General features: G+C 59.1%; 9 protein-coding genes across 9 annotated transcripts; 6 read left to right on the top strand and 3 right to left on the bottom strand.

Annotated features, from left to right (window-relative positions):
- Positions 1 to 428: 428 nt before the first annotated feature.
- On the top strand, positions 429 to 1,870 carry EHS24_001287 (uncharacterized protein; the record flags this gene model as incomplete). The annotated part of the gene is made up of 4 exons (XM_028617088.1): positions 429 to 1,118; positions 1,183 to 1,326; positions 1,388 to 1,477; positions 1,535 to 1,870. 4 exons carry the CDS (start codon positions 429 to 431, stop codon positions 1,868 to 1,870), a joined length of 1,260 nt encoding a protein of 419 aa, XP_028474395.1.
- Positions 1,871 to 2,720: 850 nt separating this feature from the next.
- EHS24_001286 (uncharacterized protein) lies at positions 2,721 to 4,427 on the top strand (the record flags this gene model as incomplete). The annotated part of the gene is made up of 3 exons (XM_028617087.1): positions 2,721 to 3,114; positions 3,200 to 3,966; positions 4,023 to 4,427. 3 exons carry the CDS (start codon positions 2,721 to 2,723, stop codon positions 4,425 to 4,427), a joined length of 1,566 nt encoding a protein of 521 aa, XP_028474394.1.
- Positions 4,428 to 5,214: 787 nt separating this feature from the next.
- On the top strand, positions 5,215 to 5,898 carry EHS24_001285 (uncharacterized protein; the record flags this gene model as incomplete). The annotated part of the gene is made up of 1 exon (XM_028617086.1): positions 5,215 to 5,898. One exon carries the CDS (start codon positions 5,215 to 5,217, stop codon positions 5,896 to 5,898), a length of 684 nt encoding a protein of 227 aa, XP_028474393.1.
- Positions 5,899 to 6,492: 594 nt separating this feature from the next.
- On the bottom strand, positions 6,493 to 8,408 carry EHS24_001284 (uncharacterized protein; the record flags this gene model as incomplete). The annotated part of the gene is made up of 2 exons (XM_028617085.1): positions 6,493 to 6,788; positions 6,923 to 8,408. 2 exons carry the CDS (start codon positions 8,406 to 8,408, stop codon positions 6,493 to 6,495), a joined length of 1,782 nt encoding a protein of 593 aa, XP_028474392.1.
- A 1,785-nt stretch (positions 8,409 to 10,193) lies between these two features.
- Positions 10,194 to 12,191, bottom strand: EHS24_001283 (uncharacterized protein; the record flags this gene model as incomplete). Its single annotated transcript, XM_028617084.1, has 8 exons — positions 10,194 to 10,288; positions 10,335 to 10,446; positions 10,508 to 10,926; positions 10,988 to 11,278; positions 11,324 to 11,660; positions 11,702 to 11,810; positions 11,853 to 11,953; positions 12,006 to 12,191. The coding sequence occupies 8 exons, from the start codon at positions 12,189 to 12,191 to the stop codon at positions 10,194 to 10,196; spliced, it is 1,650 nt and encodes a 549-aa protein (XP_028474391.1).
- Positions 12,192 to 13,440: 1,249 nt separating this feature from the next.
- Positions 13,441 to 16,197, top strand: EHS24_001282 (uncharacterized protein; the record flags this gene model as incomplete). The annotated part of the gene is made up of 7 exons (XM_028617083.1): positions 13,441 to 13,522; positions 13,636 to 13,861; positions 13,913 to 14,117; positions 14,166 to 14,423; positions 14,462 to 14,708; positions 14,747 to 14,843; positions 14,880 to 16,197. The coding sequence occupies 7 exons, from the start codon at positions 13,441 to 13,443 to the stop codon at positions 16,195 to 16,197; spliced, it is 2,433 nt and encodes an 810-aa protein (XP_028474390.1).
- Positions 16,198 to 16,838: 641 nt separating this feature from the next.
- EHS24_001281 (uncharacterized protein) lies at positions 16,839 to 18,336 on the top strand (the record flags this gene model as incomplete). The annotated part of the gene is made up of 6 exons (XM_028617082.1): positions 16,839 to 16,855; positions 16,988 to 17,223; positions 17,280 to 17,434; positions 17,501 to 17,935; positions 17,996 to 18,145; positions 18,232 to 18,336. 6 exons carry the CDS (start codon positions 16,839 to 16,841, stop codon positions 18,334 to 18,336), a joined length of 1,098 nt encoding a protein of 365 aa, XP_028474389.1.
- A 534-nt stretch (positions 18,337 to 18,870) lies between these two features.
- EHS24_001280 (uncharacterized protein) lies at positions 18,871 to 22,091 on the bottom strand (the record flags this gene model as incomplete). The annotated part of the gene is made up of 10 exons (XM_028617081.1): positions 18,871 to 19,639; positions 19,682 to 20,213; positions 20,253 to 20,422; positions 20,476 to 20,566; positions 20,617 to 21,013; positions 21,057 to 21,164; positions 21,204 to 21,240; positions 21,297 to 21,522; positions 21,574 to 21,844; positions 22,020 to 22,091. The coding sequence occupies 10 exons, from the start codon at positions 22,089 to 22,091 to the stop codon at positions 18,871 to 18,873; spliced, it is 2,673 nt and encodes an 890-aa protein (XP_028474388.1).
- A 1,004-nt stretch (positions 22,092 to 23,095) lies between these two features.
- EHS24_001279 (uncharacterized protein) lies at positions 23,096 to 24,225 on the top strand (the record flags this gene model as incomplete). Its single annotated transcript, XM_028617080.1, has 3 exons — positions 23,096 to 23,253; positions 23,379 to 23,458; positions 23,516 to 24,225. 3 exons carry the CDS (start codon positions 23,096 to 23,098, stop codon positions 24,223 to 24,225), a joined length of 948 nt encoding a protein of 315 aa, XP_028474387.1.
- Positions 24,226 to 24,408: the final 183 nt, after the last annotated feature.

Here is a 24,408-nt window from a genome sequence, read left to right as displayed (position 1 = left end):
TGCTGGTGTCGACGCCGCTGTACGCCGCCTGCGCCGCGACGCCGCCGGAAGTGCGCGTGGAAATGACGTGTGGGTCGATGGGTCCCTTCCCTCCTCCCCTGAGCCAAGCCTGCGCTTGCACGCCCATATGTTTGCGCGCGCACTGGCGTTCCGTACTCGCTCTCCGTACGCTCTCCCGTACTTGCCGGACGCGTGCCGTCAACGACTTGGGACGCTTGGAAGAGCCGCCAAATGCACAGCACACCGCGGCAGAGGACACACGACTCCTGTACTCCCAACCCGCACTTTGCAACCGCACCCACACACCTTCCCCCTCCCCCAACTACAGCGCACAAGCAGCCCATGCTCCGGCTCCTCATATCTCTCCATCGTCCGTCCTCTCCACTCTCATCACTCCCCTCCACCACCCCCGCCCACCAGCCCCCACCATGATGAGGTCGGATCGCAGACAGCTATACATGAGCGCACGCTTAAGGCTGCGGCGGCATCCCAAGCAGGCCCTCCTCGTTGTCGTCGGCCTATGGCTCGCCATCTGCCTTTTCACCTTTGACCGTCTCGTCCATCACAAGGACTTTGGAAGGTGGTTCTGGAACTATGCCATCTCGTGGCACCCGGCCCTCGCTCACATTGTCCCCATTGGCGACTGGACCCCTTGCTGTGAGAACCCACCTCGTTGGTTCCCAGATATCTATGAAGCCCCTTGGATGGGCACCTTCCAAGCTCCTACCCTCTCCGCGCCCGTGTACAACAAAGAGGGCCTGCTCATCAGCCCCGTCATCGCCAAGCTCAACATCTTCTCCACCGTCACCGAGGAAGCGCGCCAGAAACGTCACCTCATTCGCAGCTTGACCGTCCTGGATCAGCTGCCTCCGGCGTACCGCCACCTCGTCGAGGTCAAGTTTGTCCTTGGTCACGCACAAAACAAGGATGGAACGGTCAACGAGCAGATGGAGGCCATCATCGACGAGGAACAGAAAAAGCACGGCGACCTCATTCGTCTCAAGCTCAAGAACGGCGAGAACCTTCGTGAGGGCAAGCTCCTCAACTGGATCCGTGCAGTCGGAGCTGGTGAGGACGGTGGCCGTCCAGGCCAGTATTTGTTCAAGGTCGACGATGACGTGAGTAGGGAAACACCCCCCCCATCCAATGGCGAGGCATCTATTGACACCCTTCCTCCCCCAGTCCATTCTCAACCTGCCCAAGTTCCTCGACGTCCTGGTCACACTGAACCCGCAAGACCCCATCTACCTCGGCACGTCGCTGAACCGTTGGCCTGCGTTCCACGCCCACATGACGGGCATGGTCACCGGCTTTAGCTGGCCTCTTGTAAGTTAGACCTGGAATCGAACACTACACCACTTTCAAGTCGCTGACTCGGTCCATTTAGGTTGAGACACTCACAGCTGGTATCACCAACATGCCGCGTTCGGAGATTGAGGCATGGTACGACGACGATGTGCTCACTGGCGAGGTCATGGTGAGTTGTTTGGTCGTTGGACCTCTTGTTTTTAGTCCTTTTATCTGACAGCGTCAGTATAACCTTCCTTCGGCCCCGAACTGCCGTGCGCCAGCCAAACCCGATGGCCAGCAGCTTACCAAACCGGCCTATTGCGACCCTCGCACTCCGCCCCCTTGGGGTTGGGTATCCAATCCTCCAAACAAGGACCCGCGTACAGGTCTCATCCGCTACGATTTCTTGCGCCGCATGGCCGACCCCAAGCTGTGGTTCTTCTGTCCTGGAGACATTGTCAGCCACTCGTGGCACTACAAGTTTTTGGACGACTACAAGCGCGCCTGGACGAAGAGGATCAAGGGCAAGATGTGGAACCCGCCTCGCAAGATGAAGGCTCTTGCTGACCCCAACGCTTAGACGTGACAAAAGAGGCTCACCAGTTCAACCACCCTTCTGTACGATAGTCACATGTAGCTGTCAGTTGTGTGCAGGCGAGTGAGGACGATGGGCAGCCACTGACGCAGGCGAGGTCTGGGCGGAGGACATTGCTGAACACACTGACGGACAGATCGCAGCCGTTGTCATCCCTCGAGCCCGTCACCTGACGCATGCTATACTAGTGCTCTTGGCAGACGCAAACCCCTGCGTCCGGTACAATAAAGCGGGGCCCATGTTTGATGGGCCAAAGCGTATACATACCGACTGACCTCCACCTGCGTGGTTCAGCCTTCGCGCCAAGGGCAAGATGCACAGCACCGCAGTGGCGGCGGGCCGCAAAATCCACCGTGTCAGCCTGTGCTTTCCTCTGCGGTTCGGGTTCTTGAACACGGCAATAAGTAACGCTAGTTTCTCACAGCAGGATTGGAAGGTTGGAAACGAGGTTCTTCTCCTTGCGCGGTTCTTCGCGTCGCACCGTACACACTGCTGTGAGTTTGAGGTGACCTATTGTGACTCACGTGGTCAACGTTCAAGTCCTAGCAGTCCCCCCCCCCCCCCCCCAGTCCTAGATCTCAGCTGCTAAGGGACAGAACGTTTTGCGTCGCTTAATGAAGGGTCAAGCGACGCAATCCACCACCCATTGACACTGTCAGTGTGCGAGTGTAAGAACATGTTGACACACGTTTCAGTCAACTGCATGTGTATGTCCATCCCCATTGACCTTGCGCAGTGCAGGTGCATCCTCATCCACCTTCCCCATCGACCTGGGGCAGGCACACGAAGTCTCGGTAAAGCACGTCAAAACTTAAAACCACGACCGCAGTCATGCATGCACAACCAGCTAGCATGGGACCCCCTATTCTATCGGGAACTTTTCGAACCGGCGCAGGTGGGCATCAGCACGCACACCATCATTGAGGCCACCGCAGGTGGCACTGACGCTGGCGGTCCGCCTTGCGGCCCGTGCAGAACTGTTAGTGGCGAGGCCTCGACACAGGACCTGGATCTTGCAACACGATACGGACCTGGTCCTGGTAGTGAAAACGCGCTGATCGCACTGTACCACTACTGTGTCGAGCGCCACACCCCTCAGGTCCGTGTTTTGCCCAGACGTTTCGAGCCACCGCCACCAACCTCGTCCGGGCCGGCAACCTTTTGCGACGTCATTCCTCAATGGGACGTTCTGAAGGAAGACGAAACGTCTTCCACTTCGCACCCTCAAGGTGGGAATGTGGGGTCCATAACGAGATGACACGGACCACCGTCGTACAGACATACTTAAAGCGTGAGCTGGAGGTGTAAGAAAAGACCCATCCCACTCTCACTCTCTCTCATCCAAACGTCTTCCTACAATGAAGACTGTCTCGTTCGTCTCCAGCGCCCTGGCCGTGCTCGCGCACACCGCCTCTGCCGTTAGCGTCTACGGTTCCGCCGAGGGCTTCGCCAAGGGCGTCACTGGTGGTGGTTCCGCCACGGCCGTGTACCCCTCCACCACCTCGGAGCTTGTCAGCTACCTCGGTGACTCGTCTGCCCGCGTCATTGTCCTCACCAAGACCTTCGACTTCACCGGCACTGAGGGCACCACCACCGCCACTGGCTGTGCTCCCTGGGGCACTGGCTCGGCGTGCCAGGAGGCTATCAACGCCAACAGCTGGTGCGACAACTACGAGTCCAGCTCGCCTTCGGTCTCGGTCACTTACGACAATGCCGGTACCCTCGGTATCACTGTCAAGTCGAACAAGTCGCTTATCGGTGTCGGCACCACGGGTGTCATCAAGGGCAAGGGTCTCCGCATGGTTTCCGGCGTCAGCAACATTATCATCCAGAACATCTGGATCACCGACATCAACCCCAAGTACGTCTGGGGCGGTGATGCCATCACCCTTGACGGCACCGACATGATCTGGATCGACCGCGTCACCACCTCGCTCATTGGTCGCCAGCACATCGTCCTCGGCAACTCTGCTAGTGGCCGCGTGACCATCTCCAACAGCAAGATCAACGGTGTTACCAGCTACTCGGCCTACTGCGACGGCTACGCTTACTGGGGCCTGTACTTCACTGGCTCGCAGGACGTGAGTTTAAAAATCAAGGCGTTTTTGGCTGCAACGTACTGACACACTGTCCCTAGACCGTCACCCTCAAGGGCAACCTCATCTACCACACCAACGGCCGTTCGCCCAAGGTCGGCGGCAACACCCTCCTCCACGCCGTCAACAACTACTGGTACGACAACGACGGCCACGCCTTTGAGATCGGATCGGGCGCCATGGTCCTCGTCGAGGGCAGCGTCTTCCAGAACGTCGTCACCCCCGCCGAGTCGCCCATCTCGGGTAAGCTCCTCGCCGGCGCCAGCAGCGCGTGCACCACCTACCTCGGCCGCGCCTGTGTTGCCAACGCCTTCGGCTCGTCGGGCACCCTTACCGGCACCGACACCGACTTCCTCTCGAACTTCTCGGGCAAGAACATCGCCTCGGCCACCACTGCCGATGTCGCCAAGGCCGTCATCAGCACCGCTGGCTACGGTCTGATCTAATAGCCGCAAAGCCGGTGAATATATATGTAGTTGGCCAGTTGGCAAAGATGCATTGCCGTGCAATGCGCTGTTTGGTTGCAGGATCTGAGGGTTCCGATGGTACCGCATACTGTGGCATTGTCGAGAAACACACTGCACCATTTCAGAGGAGCCGCTGACTTTGCCGTTGTGTGTTTCTCGGGGACTTGGGACGGTGTGTGGTTTTGGTGAAAAACACCCTATGGGGGTTGTCAACGATCTTTGAACACTCGTTGTGTGTTTCTTGAAAGACGGAGCGTGGCTGGGGGAGTTTGTATGTGTCGGTCCTGTCCAGACCTGTCGTGCATGTCTCGTCTGTCCCGCCAAATGCCCAGATTGCTATAGCCGCCGAGCGGGTTTAGAGAGCTCGTTAACAGGTGTGGATCTTCCTCGCGGGCATGCGGACTTTAGGATCGCGGGACGCTCTACGCCCGTCGATGCACAACGCACTGAGACAGCCTTATAGGAATGTCGAGGCCGGAGGCCTCCAGGACGTCCAGGCCAAAGCTATCAAATGGTCAAGTGAGATCGTGAGAGAGATCAGGAGCTGCGCAGCTGCCCGTGGTGATCTTAGAGCCAGATCGCCGCCGACGAAAAAGGCACACCATGTTGATCGGTTTTCGGTCCACATGTTCCCGGTGACTGCCAGCCTGCCAGCCAACCCAATGGGCAGCAGAGCCGTTCCACAGGCCACACTGTCGCCTTCTTGTCATTTATCCATCCTTCCAGTCACTTCACTTCCCCCCTGCTTCTCCTTCACTCGCCCACCATGTCCCGCTCCATCGGCTTTCTGGTCTTCCCCAACATACAGCTCCTGGACCTGACGGGGCCGTACGACATTCTCGCCGCCCTGCCGCACACGGCCCTGCACCTCGTCTCCAGGACCCTCGACCCCGTCATGGCAAGCAGCGGCATGTACATGCTCCCGACATCCACGTACGAGACGTGCCCCAAGCTCGACATGCTCGTGGTTCCAGGCGGCATCGGCATCGGCGAGGTGCTCTTGCAGGAAGACGCCATCGAGTTTGTGCGGCAGAGGGCCAGCGAGGTCGAGCTCGTCACGGCCGTGTGTTCCGGCTCGCTCGTCCTCGGCGTGGCTGGCCTGCTACGCGGTAAAAAGGCGACGACACACTGGGCATTCCACGCTCTCCTCGCGTCCCTGGGCGCCGAGCCAGTCAAGTCGCGCGTGGTCCGGGACGGCAACCTCATCACAGGGGCGGGCGGGACGGCCGGCATCGACTTTGCCCTGGCCGTCATGGCCCACCTCGAGGGCGACGAGCTCGCCCAAACCACCCAGCTGTACATGGAGTACGCGCCCGAGCCGCCGTTCGACTGTGGAACGCCCGAGCGAGCCGGCCCAGAGATCATGAAGGCTTTGCGGTCTGTCAACTTGTTCGAGCAGCGTCGGAAAACAATCGAACAGGCGCTCAAGATGCACAAGACCGAGGTGTAGCCGTTATGACCCACATAGACTGGACCCCCGCCAGGGTGAGCGGTGGGAGAGACATGGATATCAGAAGTATAACTTGTCACTTGGACGTCCATCTGCAGGACGTCTCAGCATAGCATTTTCCAATGGCAGCAGCCAACTTTCCCTGTAACTCACTTTGCGCTTCACACAGCGCATACAATCTTCTCCCTTCACGGTCCGACGTTACGCTACTGGCATAGATTTATGCGAACCACCGAACCACTACTGGCTAGAGGCTAATCTTGCGCGCACAGAGCCCAAATCGCGTTACCTTTACAACAACCAGTATCCGTTCTTCTTCTGATTGTTCTTCAGTCCCCGTTGTAATTCACCCGCACAATGAGCACTACGCATCGCACGGACGGCCAGAACAAGGAGACTCAGCCACTCTGACGTGTCGACTTGAGCGTAGAGAGCCATGTAACGCGGAGAGGAGACAACAAGCAACCGTTGAAAGCTGTATGGTGTATTATGCATGATATGCTATGGTGTAGTCTATAATGGATGCCTACGATGGCAGCGGCCCGCTGTGGTGTGGCACCTTGTCTAGTGGATGAGATGAGCGGCGGAAGCCTTTTACGAACGCGACACCCTCGACATGTTCGTGAGGGTACGGTGCACCGGGCGGATCTCTGGCGAGGCAATCTCCTCTGTCATGGAGATGCTGCGCTCCAGGTCGTAGATCTCGGGGTTGCCGTAGGCCGGGTCCTCCTCCTCCGGCTCCATGGCCTGGACGGGACCCTTCTCGGTGTCGGCAGCGCCGCCACCGAGGGCAGCCTTGCGAGCAGCCATGACCTGGGCGAAGAGCTCGGCAGCTTCCGCTGCGAGCTTGCACTTTTGACGCAAGGCAGCGCCGTACTTGTAGAACAGGACTATGCACGTCAGCAGGTTGTCTTTGTGAAGAAGAATTGAGTAGAGGCGTGGAGGTTTCGTCGATCCGTTGAACAAAAAAGAACAACAAATCTCAGAAACCCCCCCCAAAACACCTCCGTCCAGAAACACTCACATGGGAAGGGCAGGCAGGCGAGAGCAAGGAAACCGGGCAGAGCAGCGGCCCAGTGGATACCGAGAGCCTTGTACATGTCCGAGGTGAAGAGGGGGAAGGCGGCACCGAAGAGCGAACGGAGGACCGAGTTGGCAGCGAGGACCGATGCGGCGTACACAGTGTAGACGTCGACGAGGTAGCCCATGCACGACAGGAAGAGGACGACCATGCCCATGCCGAAGGGAATGCCAAAGATGATGGGGGCGATCCAGTGGACGTTGGGGCCGTTGGTGGCGGCAAAGCCGGCGAGACCGATGACAATGACGATACCACCCCACATGGCAGGGGGGAGACGGTCCTCGGGAAGAGGGTGGCCACGGGCGGTGATGGTCTTGATGTAGCGGGGGTTGGTGAAGAAGATGGTGACAGCGACGGACATCAGGGCACCGATCATAATACCCAGGAAGGCAAGACCCTCGATACCGGTCGACCAGCCGCGGTTCTGCTCAAAGATGATAGGGTAGGCGGCAAAGTTGAGGTATAGGATACCGTAAATGATGGCGATGTAGAGCGAAAGGATGAGCACGATGGGCTCGAGGAAGAGGAACTTCCAGGGGCGGACGAGCGAGGCCTTGAAGAGGGCGCGAGCGGAGAAGGGCTTGACGGCGTCGGCGCGGAAGCGGTAGACCTTGCCCGTCGCCTTGGAGAGGGTGTTGGCGCGGTCACGGAGAAGCTTGGGCGCGTAGGTCTCGCACGAAAGGAGGAAGATGACAATGAGAACGGCAGCGCAGAAGATGGCGAGGAAGCCCTCAACCCAGCGCCAGCCGGCGGCGTCACCAAGGAAACCACCTGTGATGGGACCGAGAGCGGGGCCAAGGAAGGGAGCGACCGAGAAGAGGGCCATACCGAGACCCATCTGCTTGGCGTCCAGAATGTCCGACACGGTACCGCCGGCGTTGGCCAGTGGCGACGAGCCAAAGAGGCCAGCGAGGCAGCGGAAGACGAGAACGGAGGCCGGGTTGGGCGACGCGACAGTGACGGCCTGCCAGAGAGTGAGGAAGATGTATGAGATGATGTAGATCCTGCGGCGGCCGTAGACCTCGGAGGCTGGAGCCCAGAACAGGGGGCCAAAGGCGAAACCAACAACGAAGAGAGAAACACCAGCAGTCCAGAAAAGAGCGCCCTTTCCGAAGTGCATCATGAGCGACTTGATGGCGCCCGAGTAGGCCGACGATGACAGGGCAACGGCAAGAGTGGCAAACGAGGTCACGCAGACCTGGCCCCACTTCCACGCGTTGGGCCAGCGCTGGGGGTCCTCGGGGTCATCCATGAGCCAGTCGATAATGTATGGGTCGGCATCTGTGCCGCTGCCCTTGTAAGGACCGGCAAGAATGGTCTCAAAGGGTGTAACGTAGCGCCTCCATGGACGCTTCTTGAGAGTCAACTCGGAGGCAGACTTGCCATCCACGAGGCCGGCGTAAACCGTCTCCTCGGAGGTCTGAGACATCTATTGGGTTGTCAGTGGCGTCTTCTTTGGTTATAGCCCGGTGTCGGGTAAAAAATCAATCACAAACACTCACTGTGACGGGATGTCTTGGGGGGAGGTGAGGGGTGTGAGTGAGAGGTGAAGGTCGTTTGTGGACCTGGCTGCGGATTGTGCTGGGGGGAGTGGCTGATAGGAAGGAAGGGTTGGAGAGGAGATGTGGGGGCTTGACGAAAAGAATAAAAAAACGGTCGGGGTCGAGAGAGTATTAAGAAGGCAGCGTCGAGGTGAGCGCTTGGGGATCAGAAAAATGGAGTTGTGGAGAAGAATGAGCGAAACGATGGGGCGATAATGGGGTTTTGTTGGTCTGGAGCATTTTGGCCCGAGGTGGGCGTGACAGCAACCTTTGCGACTTCGATGACGTGAAAGCGGCCGCCGCCCAGATGCAACACATGGCGGCGGCCGGTTCCGCGCCTGAAAAAGAGAAAAACGAGCCCCGAGGCCGAGGTGCGGCCGTTGGGCCGTTGAGCTGTGCTCCCCGGTTCTCGATGGCGGGCGCGGCAGGTGTGCTTGCCCTAACGGCAATGCCGGCTCCAGGGCATTGTCCAGCAAGAAAGCTGCAGGTCCTAGCTTTGCTCGCAGATTCTGGGCACCCATCAACCCTCTCAAACCCTCTCCTGAGCCGCCGCCATATCATAATTTTGGTGCAGGCTTGCCCGCCGATCGGCCGCGTGCGGCCGGTGGAGCAGGCACCCTACCCAAAAATATACGGTCAATTCCGTCCAAAGCGTAAGTGGTGTGCCAATTATCCGTGCCAAGCAACGCTGCAACGCCACACATTAGGTTCTTTGGGGGACAAGACCTAAAGGGTGCGGAAAATCTCGCCCCCCAAAGAACCTAAAGGGTGCGGAAAATCTCGCCGCTGTCATTAGCAAGCCGAATATTAATTAACAAGTGTAGGTTATGAGACCCCAACCTCCATTAGCATAGTGCCGCGGCCGTAATATTGTCCACCACCCCCGAGCGGATATCCAATATCCCTTTTCCCTGTTTAAGCCCGACGGCGATTCGCATCGGCGGGGGGCGGCCGCTGAGTGATGGGAAGTCACACTCCTCACACACGTCAGGCGACGCCGCGGATCATCGTTGCACCCCATCGGTCAGTAAAGGCAGAAAAAATGACGTCCGTGGCGCGTTTAGCCAGCAGAGACCATTCCGCCGGGTGCGCTCTGCTTTGTCAACGCTCGGCAAGTTGAGAAGAACAGTCCACGACGGCCATGTACGTCGGCGGCGGCGGCGGCGGCGGGCGTTGGGCGGTGGACCATGCCACCTATGTGTGTCCAGGGACTTGCAGTGAGGGCGAAGGTGGACGAGGTGGACGGGGACCGAGAACGATCTGTCTGCGCAGGCTTCGGGCTCGGCCTGAACGATAACCTGTGCACGCGGTGACCTAACGCGTGCTGACGGCCCTTACCTCTGCGGCTGGAAAGGCAATGGCCTTGTTTACGTCCAGCTGACCGACTCTACTCCGGAGAATGTTAATTGACGGGCCACGTCTCCCATGGGTTTGAGGATGCCACAACTCCAGACCAGCCGCGTATGCCCAGAGATCAGAGAAGCCTCGTATGCCCTGCCGTCTGATGCCTGTAGAACATGTTTCACCGTCCACTATGACATGCATATTCCGCAGGGAGAGCAATCGCCGCCTTGCTCGGTTCCCGATAACCAACCTTCTGCATTTTGTTGTTCTTGTAACCCTCCTGATTAGTTACTACGACCCCCATCCCATCCGCCTCACCCTCACCCCTCCTAGATCTGACCGCTCTCACAGGTGTACTGGAGATCAAACTCGACCGAAGGGGTGCCGGCGTAACTCGGGTCGACATAGTACGAGACGGACCACACTGGTTTCTGTCAGCAACGGCCGCGCTCAGACGTCCTTCAACTCACGATTGTTGCTCTGGATGGTGAACGACTCGTACTTGCCCTTGACCACTGTGCCGTTCAGGCCCGTGGTCGTGACCGTCACGTTCAAGCAGGGGAGGTTACTGAACCCGTCCATCTGCTCCTGTTAGCTCCTATACCCGCAGTTTGCTGGACCGCCGTGCGCAAGCACAACCTACATTGTTGCCTGCGGCCCAGTATGGCGTGGGAATGTCGCCGATGAGGAACTGGAAGACGTCGGTGCCCGCCTGCGTCGTGTTGGGGTACGCCACGCTAATGTGCCATGGGGTGACGACGGCATCGATCGTGCTTGCCGTCGCGTACAGCTGGAAGAACGAGACGTAGGGGCGCTGGGCGTCGCTCGTGTCGCCCGACTTCCAGTGCGCGATCATCGGCGCGAACTGCGACCCGCGGTTGTACAGTTCTGCCACCTTTTGGCCGCCAGCCATGACGTTGGGCGACACCCAGGCCGTGTTCCAGCGCGTCGTGTCGTTGTGCAGCGACACACGGATACCGCGGGTCAAGTTGCGGTCCTCGGTCACGGGCGTGGTGAGCGCCGCCAGCGCCGAGGAGGGGATGACGCCGCGGAGGGTCTCGCCTAGAAGAGCGAACGCCGCGCCTGGGTGTCAGCATGGCACGGGGGAGGACGTGGAGCTTACCCTGGTGCATGTCATAGATGGTCGACTCCATACCCTTGGGAGCGACGGGAGCCTTGTCGCGACCGAGCAGCATCCAGAACCAGATGGTGATGATGCTGTCATCCACGAGCATGTTGCGGTGGTAGATCCTGTCGTAAGGGCCGACCATGTTCTTCAGTCCGTAGTTGTAGTGCTCGCCAATGTCGGCCCAGAGGTTCTCGAGAATGTACTTGCCCCAGGTAGGCAGGGACGAGTTGGCGGGAGCGTGGCGGATCCACTGGCACAGCCCAAGCACGTCAATGCCGTAGTAGGCTTTGCTGCGTCAATAATAGCGCGCGCCGCGGGTATGTCACTCACTCGGCACATTGTACTCTCCCAGGGTGTTGTGTCCGTCCGCAGTGAACAGGTCGTAAACGTCCTTGGCGTATTGCTGCCCCGCAGCGGTGAGGTTGGCGTCGTTCAGGCGATGGCCCGTCCACTCGACGATGAGGGCGCGGCCAATAGCGGGGTTGGTGTACGCCGTGACCAGGTTGTCGCCGTCGTATCCCACGCGGGTCATCAGCTGACGTGCGGCCAGGTACGTCGAGTTGACCATCTGGCTCACCAGGTCGGCAGGCAGCAGCTGCTCAAACTCTGAGATGATCTGGACAAACTGCAGGCCGACGAAGAAAGACCAGTTGGGGTCGTATGAAGCCTATATGGGTTAGCCAGTTCCCGACCCGTTGCACTACCCACATAGATGGCAGCCGGAAAGGTGTCTGGGTTGGGGGGCGGAATGTCGGCAGACAGCTTGTAGTCGCCATACCACGCCGTGCCGTTGTCCGCAGGGCTGGTGAACTGCATGCTGATACTGAAGGTTAGCTTTGAAAAGGTTCAAGTAGCTCACATGTTTTTGATAGCGGTGACGGCGCGGTCGACATCTCCCTTGCCGTTGCGGTACAGGAGACCAGGGACATACCAGGCGGTGAAGCGGGTGCTCGAGTGGCCCTGGAGAGTTTAGTGGTAGTACATCAAGGGGAGAGGTCCAGCCAGTACTTACTCCGTCGGCGCTGGATGCCACCCATCCCGTCGCCGAGTCCCAAGCCCAGTCGTTGATGGTCATGGCAGTGTCGAAGACGTCGCGCTCGTTGGTCGTCATCTTGATCTTGGATGAGGAGCCGCGAGCCGATGGCGCAGCCGCCACAAGTGACGACAGCGCTAGTGTCAGGAGTGTGAGTGGGAGCATGTAAGGTAAATAGTGAGCGGTGGGCAGGAACCGTTGCTCGCCTCTTGCCTAGTTATACCACGGCCTTGAACAGCCATTCGCTTTGCGTCATGCGGTAACTTGGGTTGTCATTTCGTTTAGCATGGCTTAGCCCACCGGTGTTGATGAAACGGGCCGGACGGGCCGTCAAGCTTTCGATGAAGTTAGATGCTTCTTTAGGCGGCCGACCGGAGCCGATCACGGAGAACGTATGCAATAGCCTACTAGTGAGAAGAGACGTCAAGTGGGCAACGGCGAGCAGTGGTGGTGGGGTGTGTGGTTGGTGAACGTCGGGCCGAGATGGACAAGGATCGACGCCGAGTCGCCGACGGCAGAGGCATCGGCAATATAACGCCGGCTGCGGTGATACCCAAATATAAATAACACGTCATATGTTTTTAACGAGGGGGGCATCAATAAATAGTGTTGGTTTTCTCGTGGGGTGGCCGGTGGAGGTGTGCCACTCTGTCGTTGTTTTCGCCACCAGAGGTCAAGTGATGATGATGACGACAATGTCGATGATGGGTACTAAATAGGTTGTGTGTGCTCGGAGTGTCTCACCATTTTCTGGCTCCGCCTCATCTTTGTTCCTTCCTCTTGTCCGCACTGAAAGCGCAGAGCATGCCACTCTGCTGTAGCTGCGGCGCTGCGGCTTGCCCATCACGTGCAGAACAAGCGTAAGGGCCGTATGGGCGAGGGAGGATTGTTGCATGCAACACCGTCAATGGCGCCAAGTGGTTCCACGCTTGGCCGAGCGGGGACTGGAGCACACACATCACCGACGCGAGCGTGATGCATGCACGTTGCTGTCACTCTCTACACGCTTACACACACCCATCAGTCCATCACTGTCACGAGAGAGAGAGAGAAACCACACAAAGACAATAGACCTGTCGTTTGCTGTCTCCGGAGCCGAGACGGAGCCATAGCCTTTGATCAACACGATCGGCGCGAGTGCGCGTGCCCACGGCGTGCAGGCCACACAGTCAACCACACACACAACGGCTCCAGTCGACTCACTCACACGTCACATACACACAACATCTCTCTCTCTCTCTCTTTCCGTCTCTCCACCCCCCACCTCGCACCCCCAACCCCACAACAACATCTCTCCTTCCTTCCTCGCATCCACTCCATTTGGCGCAACACAACCACCCTCCGATAACACCTCACGAGTCCCCTCCCCACACCCCTCCTTTGGCGACCAGTTGACCCCAAGCCATTCGTCGCCATGGCCAGCGATGGCCCACCGTCCACGCTTGCAGGCGGCCCAGCTGACCTAGCACCACCACCGCCAGTCATCCCATTGCTCAGTACGTAGTCGTGTATGGAAAAGGAGACTGGCATCGCGGCGGTGACGCCCTGTCTGCCTTGCCTCCTTTTGACAGCCCGCACAACACCGCACAGACACTGATGCTCGCTCCAGGAGTCCTTCCCCACGTAGTCGCCGCGTACCCCGCGACCGCAGGACCGCTTCTCATGTCTGGAAACTCGGACGTGTTCCACAAGACATGCGAGGTCGTCTACCGCGAACTTGAAGTGGAGGTGGCCGTCGCCGGAACGCTCGGACAAGAGTCCCTCACATCGGCGGCAAACGGACGTCTGTGCTGCCGAGGCAACTGCATGAAGGCCCAGCTCCTCACTGTGCTCCGGTCAGTTGCACCCAGTGCATATACGTTGTGCAGTAAGCTCACGACGAACAGAAACCCCGCCTATGCTGCGCATGTCCGTGTGCTCCACTTCCGACACCCTTGCCCCTCGCACACGCCCTCCTCTGTCAACGACGTCACCCGGTCGTCGGACAGGGTGGAAGCTTGGGAGTTTGCATCCAACCTCATTGACCACCTGTCCGGTATCGAAGAGCTGGTGTGGGACACCGGCTTCGGCGTGGGAGGACCTCTGTGGAAGGTGAGTCGGTGTTTATCTAGCCGCCGTTTTGCTGACATGATGCAACAGTCCATCGCCTCCCTGACAAACCTGCGTCGTCTGTCAATCTGCTACCCGCCACCGCACCCAGCGCATGTTGAGGCCCCACCAACGTACCCGCGCATCACCATGGACCCACAGCAGGCTGTGCCTCCCGGTTTCGACTTTGCACCAGAATGTGAAGGACCCAATGGTCGCGCCCGTGCTATTGGCATGTGGGGACTGGCCCTCGGTCCCGCCTGGGAAGACCTGGAGGAGCTTCGTCTCGATGGCCTCAGTGGTCCAGGCGTGAGTTGGGATGTGTGCGGAGGTCGCTAACTCTTCAGGCAAGGTCACTGGGCACACATCTTCAGATCCTGGACTCGGTCGGTCCCCCAAAGCTCCACACACTCTCCCTGTCCACACACTTTCTGGATCCGAGACTGTGCGAGGCAATTGGCTCCTATGGCTCCCTTCGTAGCCTGAAGCACCTCACACTTGCCACTTCTGGACTCAAGTTCAATGCCGATTGTCTCCGGACCATCATCGAAGAATGCTCAGCTCTGGAGAGCCTGCGCTTGCATGATATCGAAGGTGGGTGCACTCTGACGCGGACGCGAGCTCACTGCAAGGCCGACTTGGTCGTAACCCATGGGCGCAGATTGACAACTGGCCCGCCACGTTCCACAGCCTCGAGGTGGAAATCTCGGAAGTTGGATCCCACCACTCGTGAGTGCCGCGTCAAGGGTTATACTAACGTACAAGTTGGGTCTTGGATCACCTTGCCTCTATCCATGAGGTGCCGTTTAGCCAACTGAAGAAGTTTAGCGTGCTCCGCCTGGTCCACCCGGTTGCCGCTCTCCCATTCCCTCCCTCGACAGTCGTGGTGCCCAAGCAGCTGGCCACTCACCGCTTTACGCCACTGCCGTCCGAGCTCCTCGAGGCAATCAAGGCAGAAGGGGATGGACTTGAAGAGTTGTGTCTGGACTGGTGGGAGATGACCACAACTGATCTTGAAGAGATCCTTGTGGCCTGTCCTCGTATCCAAAAGCTCCAGATTGCGATCAAGGCAGCCGTTGTGGAAGTCGTCTCAATGTCCACCGCGTTTGGGCACGTGCCCGACCTTGTCGAACTGTCCATCACAAGTGACCCCAAGTACAGTTCCTACGCACCAAAGGCCAAGTCGAAGAAGAGCAAAAAGGACAAGGACGACCTCGACCTGCCTCCCTTCCTTGCCGAGCGCGTGGCAGAGGCCGAAGGTGACCCCACCTTGGTCGACCCGCGCGACTTTCGCAAATTCTTACGCCGTCTTCCCAACTTCCGTGTCCTTCGCTGGCTGGGCCGTCTCGGCAAGGGCGAGTGGCGTGTCTCAGACTCCAAGAAGTCGAGTCTCACCCACATCGACTTTATCCACTCGGCCATTCTCCACAAGCGCGTGTGGGAAGAATGCCAGCTCCCGCCTCCGTCCTTCGAGTTTGACGACGATGTCGCCACTACTCTGTCGCTCGAGCTGCCAGCCACGCCCGACCACCAGACGCCTACCGAGTTACCGACGCTGTCTCGCACAACGACCGGAAGCACCACTTCTCTCATGACGGCCGCGACTCCACCACCTGCCCCGGGTATGATGCGTCGCTCGTCCGGTACCAATGGCGCGGCGCACTCTCCTGTGCTTGGGATCGAGTGGGAGTCGTTACCGGCGTCGCCGAACGCAACCACCACTGCGCCACCCGCTGCCACCTTTCCACGCAAGCCCAGTAACGGAGGTCAGACCTCTCCTCAGCGTCGCCGCTCCGAAGACAAGGACAAGATTGAGATCAAGACCCACGGACGTGGACGTAGGAGCTCAAACAACAAGTCTCCTCGTGCTGCCCTCAACGGCCTGCCCAAGACCACCACCGGCTTCCCCAAGGCCAACGGCGCTCTCCCAGTCAAGGAGCGTCACATCCCCGGCGCGGCCAAGAAGCAGAGCCAGACCTCTGCAGCCGTACCAACACCTTCGTCCCCGACCAAGAAGGCTGCGCAGCCCAACGCCGATGGCTGGACGACCGTCGGCGAGTGGACCAAGGTCACCAGGAAGTAGGGGAGTGCGTGCCCGTGCAACCTGTACAACAACCCCGAGAGAGCTCCAGAGTCGCAATTCAGCAGTCAACCAGTAAACGCCAGCAGACAAGAGAGAAACCACACAACGACCGCGTAAACCTCGTCATTCCAATCCCGTAGCGTGTCAATACGATTCCCGATGTTTACACACATGATGTTCCTGTGCTTTTTAATCAGTTGCAAGGCACTGGCTGTGATGAAGCCCACCGCTCAACCCATGTGCGTTCGTTGGCCACACCGCTGCACCAGATCCAGCGTACAGGCGCGTCCTCGTCAATATCCAACTTATATGCTGTCCACAACATCCGCTCTATATGCTTGTACCCCCCAAACGCTAACCCTTTAACGCGCTGCGCACAAAGATGACGCAGGCAGCAGACCCAAGGCTTTTGCCTCCGCGCAGCCTCGGACCGCCGGACCGACCGGCCGGCAGCCGGATAATGGCGGCTCAACACGCTCTTTCCAGTACGTTGCTCTGCAGTGACTCCCCCTCCCCCCACAGCATCCTTAAGTCGCTTTTGACTCTCTTTTACACTCACACTCACACATCTGCTTGCCCTTGCTACCGTCCTGCATCTTCGCCCGCTCCTCCGCCAGTTATCCGTTAGATCTCTATCCACCATGCCCTCCATCCTTGTGTACGTGTTTTTGTTCTGCTGTCGGTCCTGCTCAGCAGCCAGCTACCCAAGTCGTCGTTAGCTGGCACACGTTGGCTTGGACCAGACAGCTACTGGGGTTCCATCGCGAGCTGAAGCTGACATTCTACACAGTACCCGCAACGTCGGCCCCGCAGCCATGGCCAAGCTCGAGGCCTCGGGCTTTGACCTCATCGTCAACCCCGTCGACGCCGAGCCCACCCGCGCCTGGGTCCTCGAGAACATTGCCAACCCCGATGTCATTTCCGTCTGCCTCATGCACGGCCAGGGCAGCGACAAGGTCGACGAGGAGTTCCTGAACGCCTGCAACCCCAACTTGAAGACTGTTAGCACCTTCTCGGTCGGCTTTGGTGAGTGGTTTTTTTGCGCGCGCGAGTATGGTGAGCGCAGGACTGACGGGCCGCAGACCACATCGACGTCAAGGGTGCCAACGCCCGCGGTATCAAGATTGGCCACACCCCCGGTGTGCTCTCCGACTCGGTGGCCGACATTACCACCATGCTCGTGCTCATGACTATGCGTCGTGTCCAGGAGGGTATCGACCTTATCAAGAGCGGTGGCGTGAGTGTCATTCTCGCGTTTCGGGTCTGTGGGGGGTAGTGCTGTGTCATGAACGACAAGCACAAGCCAACGGCTCCGCTCCTCACCCCTTGTGCACGCTCCATACCTCTTGCTAACGCACTCCAGTGGCCCAAGCTCCCCTGGGCCCCCTTCGTCATGTGCGGCCCCAACATCGGCCACCCCAACCTCACCATTGGCTTCTTGGGCTTTGGCCGCATCTCCGAGGTCGTCGTCGACCGCCTCCTCGCGTTCACCTCCAAGACCGCCCCGCCTACCATCCTGTACAACTCGTCGCGTGCCCGCGACAACCAGGCGCAGCTCGACGCCGACTTCTCCAAGCGCTGGGGCACGACCGTGCGTCGCGCCGAGGTCGACGAGGTGGCCGAGAAGAGCGACGTCGTGATTGTCCTGTGCTCGCTCAACCCCTCGACCACCGACCTTGTCAACGCTGCGTTCCTCAAGAAGATGAAGAAGTCGGCCATCCTCGTCAACGCCGCTCGCGTGAGTAGAGTGGATAGGACTAGAAGTCCCCAAACGACATGTTGCTGACAGCGTCCACAGGGCCCCATCGTCAACAGCGAGGACCTCAACGCCGCCCTCGACGCCGGCGAGATCTACGGTGCGGGCCTGGACGTCATCACTGGCGAGCCCCACGTCGCTCCCGACCACCCCCTCGTCCTCAACTCGCGCTGTGTCGTCATCCCCCACATGGTGAGTTGGAATAGATAGGTGGAGAGGGGGGCACACATCCCTCCCCTGCCCGCGTCCTCACTGAACTCGCACTGACGAACACGCAGGGATCCGCCGACATGGACACCAGGGCCGCCATGGGCGACCTCTGCGTCAGCAACGCCATTGCCGGCGCCAAGGGCGAGGCGCTGGTGGCCGAGGTCAAGGTCTAATATTAATATAGACGAGGTAGAGGACGACGCGCACGACGCGCAGAGCAGAGGTAGTAGTAGTAGTAGAGTAAGAAGATGCACTTCCCTAGAACCTACCAACCCCCGCCTACCTGCCAGTCGCCTTCAGGCGCGTTGCGTCAGAACACTCACTCGCTTGCCGCTCTGCGTGCAGGGTGTATGTTGTGTTCCACAGTCAAAGACGGTGGAGCCGCAGGTCGTCAGTCTGACCGCTGTGGAGATTCGGCACCGGGGCTGCCTGCCACTGGCCACCGGGAACTGTGCGTAGAAGCGGCGCTGTACGAAGATTACGGCGGCCGTCTTCAACAATCACGGCCACCAGGTAAGCTCACACTGCTACATCGATGAGCTCGCCGCGGTGGGCTTCTAATTACTACACAAAAAAAAAGGCGTGTTACAACTCTTGATGTCCTCGTGCGCATCGCCATGCACAGACCCTTCGTATCGCTCCTCCCAGCCCCTCTCCCCCCTCTCCCCTCTCCCCTCTCCCCACTCGTCCCCTCGTCCGTTCGTCCTCTAGCCCAGGGTGAACCCAGCAAACTCGGTACCATCAAACGACATGCCGTTCAGCGCGTTATTCTCCACCAGCAACGCCATGGCGTCCATGTCAAACGAGTACGAGCTGATTTCAGCACCTTCCAGCGCCCCGTGGTAGAAGCCCGGGAGGTTTGGGTTGTGGGCCGGCGCGGGCGCGGGCGCGGTAGCGGTAGCGTTCGGGCCCATGTTGAGGCCAAGGCCGGAATCGACGCCAGTGTATGTACCGTAGAGGGCTGGGACGGCGGCCGCCAGTGGCAGCGGCTGTTGCTGTTGTAGCTGCTGCTGCTGCTGTTGCTGCTGCTGTTGCGCCTGGGGGTACGCGTGGGCCTGTGGTTGAGGGCCTGGCGGTACCATCGGTGCAGCATAGATGGGCTGGGTATGTCCAACAGGCACGTTTGGGAGGGGCGAGGCTGTTGGAGGTGTTGATCCGACGTACGCTGCCGACGTGTTACGCAGCTGGTCCAGGCTCGATGGGACGTGGAGGCCGATCGAGGACGAGGACGATGGGGACGGTCCACCTGAACCTGGGGTGATCTCGGAGACGTACGCGGCCTTTGGCGACTGCGCAAAGCCGGCGGCGCGCTTCTCTTTGCTCTCAAAGCGGGGGTCAAGGACATCATCCTGGGTGAGGTTGAGCTTGATCAGGCCCGGCCGTTGCTCAATGTTTGCTGCGGCGCGGAGGCTGAGCATGCGGGCGTGGTGACGAGCTGCAAGGGGATGACGCTGTGAGAACCTCGCCAAAGTGTCGCTGGAAGGGTCAGTCTCGTCACAGCGATGCGTGGATACGTACATGAAGACCTGGAACTCGGACTCGAAGATGGCCGATGACACTGGGTCATTTGACAAACGCGCCGCAGTGATGAACCGGATGAGGCAGCGACATGACAGTGTCCACATGAGACACGCAATGGTCGGCAGCAATGTAATGTCGTAGCTAGTAGCGTTGAGGTCATACGTCAAGGACAGGATGGCGCGCACAGCAGAGAGCACCATTTTGGCTGCGTCATCCGACCATGTCGTGTGAGTGACGAGCGGCTCGCCAAGGTTGAGCACCGAGGAATGGGTAAAGCCAATCGCCGTTACAAGATCTGGGTCCACCATCTCACGCCCATTTTCCATACGAGTGGGTCGGCGCATGTCCATTGGGTAGCTCATGCGGAACGAGTTGATGTCTGCGAGACATGCTCGCAGTCGAGGGTCGGCCAGGTATCGAGCGTACGTGTGTGTTCCTCGACCGTAGTGACGGCTGAATGTGCTAGTCGAGGTGTAAAGTCGCATGGCTTTGATCAGGAAAACAAAGCTGTCGACATGTTGGGGTAAGTCTGGCGAGTTAGTAAAGTGGCGGGCGAGGAGTAGCTCACGTTGAGAATAAAACTCTGGCGCGTCCAATGTTTGGACGCCGACCAGGTTGTCAGTCCCCTGCTCAAAGATCGCCTGGGACACTGGTAGCTCCACGGTGATTTCGCTATCTGGAAGGCAACCAGGCCATTGCATGCCGCACGTGCTGAACTTTTCCATAAGGTAGATCATCCTGTGGACGTTAGCCAATATACAGTATGTACACATTTGAAGGGAGGGACTCACCACCAAGTGCGGTCGTGTTGCGCCTGTTCCAGGGCCGATCTTGCTGGCGGCAACATCACGGGGTTGCGGTCCATCGGGTCCTTGGGTGCAACTATAGGGCAGTCAGCCACACCACTCGAAACTCCAAAACGCTAGGCTCACGTGAAGAGAGGTTTAGGTGCAAGGGGATGACCATTCGCACAGCGGAAGATCCCTCCATCCAGGTGTCGACCAGGTTGCCGTTCATCAGGTCCATGTATGTTGCCAGAGCCATCGTCTGAGCGGTTTCTATCATGTTGCCGAGATGGACCTGAGAAGACAGGCTGTCGACGGATTTCCGTCGGTGGTACGTCTGGAAGCGTCCCACAGGTGTCCCATCACTCAGCGCTGTGACACCCATGCCAGCAGGCAACGCTCCTGCATCCCCAACGTTGCCGAATGTCGGGTGCACGACAGTGTTCATTGAACAGCCGGATGGAAAGTACGCACGCGACGCGAGCGCTTCCGGTGACAGGTAAGGGGCCGTGGCTGCGAGAATGCCATGTAGCAGCATCGCCGACTGTGGAGAGGTCAGAGCCGAGTCCGCGAGCCTTTGCACTCACGGGGAACTCTGGCCGTTTGGGGGGTAGCGCCAAGTTGGCAAAGAACGTCGCCCTGTGGAACATCTTTGGGATGGTGGGTACACGGTCAAAGAAGACGGTCAGAATGTGCTGTGCGAGGTCAGTGCCGTTCACGAAATATCACCTCACCTGCACGACGTCCAACACGGGCAGCTCCCGGGGCCAGCTGAATTGAGGTCAACAACCTTCCATAAACATTGGTCGCGTTCATCCAAGACTTACTCGGACCACACCAGTTCGCCATAAGCCTGATCAAACGTTGGAGGTCGGTCCATCGCGGGGTAGTCTGTTGGCTGCCCGACCGGCGCTGGGGGCTGGATGTGCGGGACGCTCCCATTCCACTGCCCAGCGTCGGGCCCTAGATGACCGTCGGCCAATGGAGCCGTGTCCGGTATTTGCACGTAGCGGGGGGGCGGTTGTCTGTCAACATGGTTGCTAGACTGAGCGTCTGAGAGGGTTAGAATGTTGTTTGATACAGCAGTGGGGGTTTGGGACATACACATCTCGTTGACGTCGGCGCGTGCTGCCAGGAGGGGGCCCCCATGGGACCAGTCGGACGTCATGGGTGAAGGACCCGCTGGCTCCTCCTTGACCAGATGAGCGGCCTCGTGCTCACTCCTCTGGCGCTTGGTCTCGCGTTTCCGCAGCGCTCGCGCACTGGGGTCGCGGTACTCATCCCAAGTACACGGCTCTGGAGGTTCATACTTGATAGGTCCTCGTTGCCGCGGCTTGAGACAGTTGCCGCAGGTTGGCTTTATCGCATCGCATTTCTGGCACGGGGTATCAGTGTCTCTTCGTCGGCGCGGTGCAATCTGAAAGGATGGGTTGTTGTTGCGACCCGGCCAGTGCCCAAACCAAAGGTATGGAAGGCACCAGAGCATATGGTCCGCGGTGCTCCGTGGGGGAAGATTGCAACAGATGGCAATTGCCCGTTGACCGACTTACGAGCTTGCGACGTCTGCATTGGTGACAAGCTGCGTTGCGTGCGAGGACGCGGTGGGGGTCATCCTCTTGCATGGTCAGCAAGAGGGGAGCCGAGTCGTATGGGTGAGTGGTGGTGCAGATGGATTGTGTGTGTGTGTGTGTGGCAATAGATGTGTGTGTAATGATCCATGAAAGGGGAGAAAGAAGATGCAATGGGCAAAAGGCCGCGTCCAAAGTACGGCGCTCGCTGCCGGATAAACAGGGACGACGCCGGGCCACCACTGGCCACTGGCGCCACTGGCGCCCCCACCGGCTACCTCCGCCAAGCTGTAATCAATCGCCCCCCAACACTCCCTCTTTAGTGGTGTCTGTGGTCTATGCAGTGAGAGCGCGGGGGCACACTCTGGGATCTGGGATCTCTGCGATGGGCAATTTACCCCCCCCCCCCCCCCCCACAAAGGCAGAGAGGTCTCTCTCTCTCTCTCTCTCTCTCTCTCTCTCTCTCTCTCTCTCTCCCCACGGCGTCTCTCCGCTTGTCGGACGTGGGTTGTGGCTTGGCCCGTGGCCTGTGGCTCTCTCTCCGCTTTGCTTGAATTGAACAGACCGGTGAGCTGGAAGCCGGGCGGTGGCGGGACGAGGTGGCGAAAGGGGGAAAAACCTAATTGGGGGTAATACAAATGAACCCATTTTTGTATTTGCCTACTCGACAAACCAATTCAATATATACTGTATAACAAATCTCTCTCTCAGACGCGATATATATATATTATACTTCCGCTCGAGACAGTGACGCGGGCTCGTCCGACTGCGGGCGGGAGGGGCGTGGGGGGCGATGATGATGGCCACACCAGGGAAAGGGAGGGACAGTAGTCGCAACGCTGACGTCGCGTCGTCCATCTCGTCGTCGCTCGTCGTCCAACTCTTGACATTGCTCTTGTTCTACTTTTCTCCATCCTTTCAATCCCGTTGGGAGACACACACACACACACACACACCCTTCTATCCACGCCTCCTTTCTCTGCACGCGCTCCCCCTCTCCAGCCTAGCGCCCACAGAACCCCTGCGACAAGGCGGTCACAAAGCTCCATCCGCTCGCCATGGCCAACCTCTTCGTCACCACCTTGGTGGCGATCTGCATCGCCAGCTTCAGTATGGTGTTTACTGTGCTGGTCATGATGCCATTTGCTGGCGCGCTCATCCGTTTGCGCGCAAACTACAATCCCCGCGCAGTCGGGTTTGACGGGACTGACAACCAGTGAGTCGCGGCTGCGCAACCGCCCGCAGCCCAACTGCTGCTGCTGCTGCTGCTGCGGCTACTGGCGAGCTGTGCTACATTTGCTTCCTGCTGTGGGAGTGTGGCAGCAGCTAACAAAGACACAGTGTCGGACCCCGCCTGACAGGCATGATCGATACGCTCAAGCGCACCAAGCGCCTCGAGGGCTGGTACGGTATCTACAAGGGTGAGTTTCACAATCACGATAACGGGAAGCCGCCGATGGCTGACCCTTTGTTTTCAGGCGCGTACGCCATGTTCGCGTTCATGCTCGTCATTACGATTTCGTCTGTCATCTTCGTTGGTGGCTCTGCCAAGCGTGGACCCAAGGGCACCTACACCGTGCCGGCCGAGGGCGGTATCCGCATGGGCATCTTCTTCTTGATCCTCTCGCTCGTGTCGCTGCCCATGGCCGTCATCGTGAACCGTTCTGTTATTACGCCTTACCGCCTGACCAACAACCCTCGCGAATCACTGCTCGTCCTGCTGTCGCCTCACGAGCTTGCCCGCCCAACGTCGCTGTACACGTCCCCCGGTCTTCTCGTCGCCGTCTTGCTCCGCTCGGCCGCCGTCGTCATTATCGCCGGCACCATGAGGTGGCTCTTCATGGGCTCGTCCAAGACCCTAGAGGACATTAGCGCCTGGAAGATTGTCGTGTGGTACATCTTCCAGGCTCTCTCGGCAACGTGGCTCACCCCGCTCGAGGTCATCCAGACCAAGCTCTCGGTCCAGCCCAACATTGGCGAGGTGTCCATCGAGGACCCAGACGGAGGTGCCCCCGAGGGCCTCCGCTTCGCCGGTACCGAGGAGGACGTCGTCGGCCTCCGCCCCACCACCGAGCCCTACCTCGGCTTTGTGGATGCCGTGCGCAAGATCATCGACGAGGAGGGCTGGCAGGCGCTCTACCGCGGTTGGATCTGGACTGCGTTTGGTGCCGTCTTCGCTGCCCACTAGAGCTTCCTGATACGATACGCCCACCCCCCCCTCCCCCCCACCAAACACCCTTCAGTTTGACGCCCCATTGTCCACAGGCGAGAGAGAACCAGCACAGCAGCCACAAGTACTTACATCAGTATAGCCCATTTGAATGTCATTTGCAAACATTCGAACACGGACGCGCTCTTCACCGGGTCTCTG

The sequence above is a fragment of the Apiotrichum porosum genome (genome assembly GCF_003942205.1).
Source record: "Apiotrichum porosum strain DSM 27194 chromosome Unknown scaffold_10, whole genome shotgun sequence".
NCBI classification, from domain to species: Eukaryota; Fungi; Basidiomycota; class Tremellomycetes; order Trichosporonales; family Trichosporonaceae; genus Apiotrichum; species Apiotrichum porosum.
This window is presented reverse-complemented; position numbering and strand designations above follow the sequence as displayed.